Below are 6000 nucleotides of genomic sequence, written 5' to 3' on the forward strand. Positions count from 1 at the left end.
GAGTTTCTTTTATAATGAAAAGGACACAATCTATCTTACAGGGTTATGGCGGAAGTACATTTGTGTGCATTTGGTAACCCAGGTACCATCGAACGTTTTCCATTTACTACCTGAAGAATGGTTATAAGATTCTCCATAAGCACAATATTCTCTGAGCAGGGGGGATTGAACTCAGGACCTTGCACTTGCAAGGCAAGCGGTGGAAACACTGAGCTAAATCCCTGGGCAGGCATGATATTCTTTTTAGGGAGAAAAAGCAGAAGTTGAAGAAAGGAGAGTTTGGAATTTTTAGGGAAACATTTTTTAAAGTACAATGTATTTAGGAAAAATATTTAATAAACTTTTAGGAATACATTTAGGTATTACTAAGTCAAATTGAGGCGCCCCTAAGAGCAGAATGACTCAAACAGACAACTCATATCCTGTGAGATGAATACCTGACTTGGGTGAGCATCTTTAAACTCTGGCAAGCAGTGGTAAGTCCTTGAAGGAGAAAAGTCTTTTCAGGAAAGGAAAATTCTTGAATGGTTTCCAAAAGTATTTTAAAAAAATATGGGCCGCTTTCTGAATTTGCCCACCATCCTTGCACAGGCGCCACGCTAATCTTCTCTGTATTGGTCCAATTTTAGTATAAGTGCTGCCGAAGCGAGCACCTTCCAAAGTATCTTGAGGTGGTAAGGGCAGGCTGATGATGATCAGTGTGATCTGGGACATTCAGAAATTGGGAATTTAATTAGAAAGATGTTTAATTTCCTAGAGACTTTTTGTTTTGTTTTTTTGAGACAAGTTCTCTCTACATAGTTTATTCTGTCTTTGAACTATTATATAGCCCAGGCTGGCCTTGAACTCATGGGGGATCCTTGGCCTCAGTCTCCTGAGTGCTGCAATTATAGGCATGCTCTATCATACCCAGTTTATTTCTTAGAGACTTTTGACAGGAAATAGGCATGTAAGTAAATCCTATTGGACGTATTGTGTCATATTTATTTGTACACATATTAGAATCAGTGCAAATTTAAATATATTTTACTTGGGAAAGTCAGTCTTTTATATAAAACTATCTTTTCACCTCTACTCTTGAGTTCTCTACAACCCTCCTGTATATTTCCCTGAGATTAACTCACACTTGTTTTCCCTCCACCCCCAGCTTCTCCTCTCCTTTTAAAAATATTGAGATCAGACAAGATAACTGAACCTTTCTGTAGTGCTTTCTTTTTAGCCATGCACAAGCATAGGGCATTTCTTTCTTAGTCTGATCAAAAGAAACCACTTTTAGCATTCACCTAAAATGCAGACTCCTAAAACTTATCTTAGGCCCCCTAAATCTGAATTTCCTGGAGAAAGTTTCAGGAATTTTTTACATAAACTTATAACAATTTTCCTAGGTGATTCTTATAATTTGGCAACTTTGGAATACTGCAATGTAGGATTCCCCTACTTCAGAAAAGTCCTCTAGACCTTTAAAATGCAATTTAGCTAGGCATGGTGGCACATACTTGTAATTCCACCACTCAAGAGGCTGAGGCAGGAGAATCGCTGCAAGTTCAAGTTCAAGGCTGGTTTCAAATACATGTGAGACCCTGTCTCAGAAAAACAAAAACGAAAACAAATTTAATTTCTTGAAATATATTAATGGACTTCTGGAATACATTGAGATATTCCTAAGTCTAATTAGGCATCTCTTTGAGTGTAGCCCACTCTTGAAAGGTATAGGCAAATATTTCGTGAACAAAACCTTGATTACACAGGAAATAGTACAAAAATCAACAACTGGATCTCATTGTATTAAAAAAAACCTTTTGCACAGCAAAAGAAACCACCAACAGAATAAAGAGATAATCCACAGTGTGGGAAAAAAATTTTGCCAGCTGTTCCTCAGACAAAGAACTAATGTCTAGAATATATAAAGATCTCAAAAAATTGATGCAATCCAAATGGGCATCTGAAATGAATAGACACTTCTCAGATGAAGTAGAAACAGAAAAAAAAATTATGAAAAAATGTTCAACATCACTGGTGATTTGAGAAATGCAAATTAAAATACTGATATTCCATCTCACTCCAGAAAGAATGTCTATCATAAGTAAATCAACCAATAATAAATGCTGGCAGTGATGTGAGGAAAAAGGAACCCTTTTCTACTGTTGGTGGGAGTGTAAATTGGTACAATCAATATGGAAATCAGTATGGAGATTTCTCAAAAAGCTAAAACTAAAGATTCTATTTGACCCAGCTATTCCTCTTCTTCTTGGTATCTTCCCAAAAGAGTTAAAAGTATACCACAGCAAAATATGCACACAGTTTTTAACAGCACAGTTTGTAATAACCAAATCTTGGAAACAGCCCAAATGCCCATCAACAATGAATGGACAAAGAAAATGTGGTTTTTATATACAATGGAGTACTACCCTGCCATAAAGAAGGATAGACTTGAAACATTTTTAGGTAAATGGATATGTACTTTGAGAACATACAAAAGCATAATAAATGAAGTAAATCAGATATCTATGTTTAAATATCACATTATTTCTCCTTTGTGAGATGCTAAAAGGGTAAATAAAGACCAGAATTGATGATAGATATTGAACCACGGAGGGGCATAGGGAGGGGAAGGAAGAAGAAAGAAAAATACCTAGAAGGAAAAAAATGAAAACAGAACTTTTGTAAATAAGGAGGGAAAGAAGGGTTGAAGGGAGAGGAAGGGAGTGGAGGGAAAAGAGAAAATCAAGATATGTTATGTACAGGTACAAATTCTCTATGATGAATGTGATCATTATGGATATCACAAGTGTACCAATAAAATTTATTTTTTTAAAAAGACCATAGCCCTACCAACTCAAACCTTCTGAGAATGTTCTGTAAACTCCAAAGTTTCTGGTTAAGGTAAGAAAGTAGAGGTCAGTGACACCTCTCTCTCGTTCTGTTCCCCTTCAGATGGCTTGCAATTCGCCTGGAGTTTGTTGGGAACCTGGTTGTCTTCTGTTCTTCCTTGCTGATGGTTATTTATAAAAGCACCTTAACTGGGGACACTGTGGGCTTTGTTTTGTCCAATGCCCTTAATGTGAGTCTGAGGTTGGGAATTTGGCTAAGTTAATGTATTTATTCTCTCTGTGTGTGTGTGTGTGTGTGTGTGTGTGTGTGTGTGTGTGTAGTATGGGGGATCAAACTCAGATCCTTACACTTGCAAGGCAGGCGGTGGAACCACTGAGCTAAATCCCCTGCCCATTAATGTATTTATTCTTAAATCCTGGAGTACACTAGTATGTACTAGTAGTCCATACTTTTGCTTTCCTTCTAGGTAGAAGGACTAGGAGAAACTGAGGTTCAAACCCTGGCTCTATCTTTACCCATAGACACACTCCTTACACTTTCTAAGTACACTCAAGTATCATATGGAGAAAAAAAGGAGCATAAGTAGTGTTGTCGTTGGGACTTAAGAAGGCAATTTCATGTCTTTAAATTTAATATTTGCCTGCCCCTTTGCCTCTTTGGTTGATTCTAGTCAAGAGAACAGAATAAATACATAGGAAATTTTCTCCAAAAATATATCAGTAATCAGAATGTATTTTGGACAAATAATTCCTTCTGAGTTTTTCTTATTCTAGAACGATTGGAGCCCATTGTAATGGAGAGAGTTAAATAAGCTAGTCAGTTTTATCTCACTGCTGTACCCACACAGTGACTGGGCATGAAGACCAGACATTACTACTTCTTATATTACAGTGCAGTAGATGGCATGATCGTAACTGTCCAATAAATGTGTTTAATAAGTGAGTCATTTGATCATCTTTCTTGGTGGTATCTTTTGAACTAATGTTTTAGAGGTTTGCATACTCATTTGTGTACTCTATATGGTTCTATCTTCAGTAGAAGTTAATGAGGCCCACTATGATTGCACCCGGATACCCAGAAGGACTGTTATTCACCAGAGTCACTTGGTTTGTTGTGCCACTGTCCCTTCACCCTCTAGGACAGACAAGGTTGAATCAGGAAACTATCAGATCAAACCAATGTCAGCAAGTGCATATGGTTCAACCTCCACAAAATAGTTACTCTTGGTTCCCATGATCCTGTCTTCTCTTATTCTAACCACCATTGACCCCACAAAATCTCCAGGCATATGTGTGCAGACTCCTCATTTTTTGCCTGGAAGAAACTTGCATCTGAGTAATCCCCTGCCTCTAGACTGGCCCAGATCATGATAACCCTTTTACTGGCAGTTAGATATATTCTTGTAACATCAGCGAGGCACATGGAGTTTATTGGTGTAAAGGAAGGTGAAGGTCCACATGGATGTCTCTTGATAATGACTTGGGTTGAGTAAGAACAGAAAGAGAAGGCAGTTTTTTGGAAGGCCTGCCCCCCCCCTTTGTGTGATCTTGCCCATTTGCAAAATACCATCTACAACCCCTTCTACAAAGAGCACTGGACTTATGGGCAGGAGACCTGAACTCTGGTCCTACTCAAATATCCAGCCTCTCCAACCCCACCTTTATTCCCAAACCCCTCAAAGCTCATCTTGCCCTTCATGCGAACAGCACAAAGTTGAGAACTTAATTGTTCTCCAGCCATTTGATGAATTGGCTTTACCCCACCCCAACCCCCACAGACACAGGGAAACAAGGATTGTCTTTTATACTTTATATGTTCTTGTAGAGCCCAGCCCAGTGCTTAGTACAAAGAAAGCACTGGAATAACCTTATAGTTTGACTATTTGAGTTGATCTTGGAGCCTAAGATCATTTTCAGTCTTCTGTATTATTATTATTTTTTTTTCCCTATAGATCACACAAACCCTGAATTGGCTAGTGAGGATGACATCAGAAACAGAGACCAACATTGTGGCTGTTGAGCGAATAAATGAGTACAGTAATGTGAAAAATGAGGTAAGGAGGAATTAGAGAAATACAGGAAGAAGGCCCATGCAACTCCTTTGAGTGTCCATCTTCATCATTTCATAATATCTCATATGAGTTCATAATATTTTTTAAGAGTTTACCCTAACTCAAAGACCTTAATTTCTTCAATCTTATGAAATGATTTAGGGGAAGCCGTGTCTCAGAATGTACCTAGTTAGATGTACCATTGTGGAGATCCATAGAACAACCTTATGGGATAGGGTTTCTTTAATTGAATAAGGTAGGGACCTTCTGGAAAAACAAGTCCGGGCCAGTCAGCCAGCTGGGACACTACTATTCTTCTGTTTTATGACTTGCGGGCTGCTTGGCTCATTTGCCACTGTATGTAAAGCACTTCTCATCCTGTCTTCTGCTAGGCACCCTGGATTTCTGATAAGAGGCCTCCGGCAGATTGGCCCAGCAAAGGTGAGATCCACTTTAGCAACTACCAAGTACGGTACCGGGATGAGCTGGATCTTGTACTGAAGGGGATCACTTGTGACATCGGGAGCACTGAGAAGGTAGGTGGATGTAAGGCCTTATGGTCAGGGACACAAAATAGGGAAGGACTGGACTCTGGGCCTTTATCACTTTATCACCAGGCCCTCTACCTTGTGTTCAGGGACACAGCACTACCACTAGAGGGCAGAACATCAACGAAAGAGATCCCCCTTCCCTGCCAGCTGACCAGGGTTCATTTCCTGTATGGGAACAGCACAGACCAAGGAAGTCAGGAAGGAAACGAGAGAGCATTAGGCTTGGGGAAGGGACAATTGAGATCACTGTGGACTGTCCCTACTTCTAATATGAGAAATCGGGCATCCTAATAGATACTCGAGCCCTCCGAGGGTTTGGAGTCTAAGGATCAAAACATCTACGTGATGACGCTGAGATCCAAATCAGGGCCTAGTTCTCAGCTGAAGACAGGCCTGATCCTTCCTTCATTTCTAAACAAAGATTAACAATAAGAGAGAGGGCCGGTGATTTAGCTTTAGTAGTGCCACACCTGCCTTGCAAGCATAAGATCCTGAGTTTGATCCCTAGAACTGGGTGGGAAAAAGAAAGGAAAGAAAGAAAGAAAAGAAAAGCGGGGGGGGGGGGGG

General features: G+C 39.6%; 1 protein-coding gene and 1 non-coding gene across 2 annotated transcripts in view; one reads left to right on the forward strand and one right to left on the reverse strand.

The window, feature by feature from the left end:
• The window catches only part of Abcc2 (ATP binding cassette subfamily C member 2), a 72512-nt gene that overhangs the window by 60781 nt on the left and 5731 nt on the right, over window positions 1-6000 (forward strand). Inside the window, exons 26-28 of the mRNA XM_010638530.2 lie at window positions 2935-3061; window positions 4784-4885; window positions 5275-5418. Coding sequence (XP_010636832.1) covers window positions 2935-3061; window positions 4784-4885; window positions 5275-5418 — 373 coding nt within the window. The remainder of the gene's footprint in view (window positions 1-2934; window positions 3062-4783; window positions 4886-5274; window positions 5419-6000) is intronic.
• Window positions 547-653, reverse strand: LOC117285339. The gene has a single exon (XR_004516341.1). It is a non-coding gene; the product is annotated as a U6 spliceosomal RNA (small nuclear RNA).

This window comes from Fukomys damarensis, unplaced genomic scaffold, assembly GCF_012274545.1.
Source record: "Fukomys damarensis isolate Sample0158 unplaced genomic scaffold, DMR_v1.0_HiC HiC_scaffold_8, whole genome shotgun sequence".
Classification (NCBI taxonomy): Eukaryota; Metazoa; Chordata; class Mammalia; order Rodentia; family Bathyergidae; genus Fukomys; species Fukomys damarensis.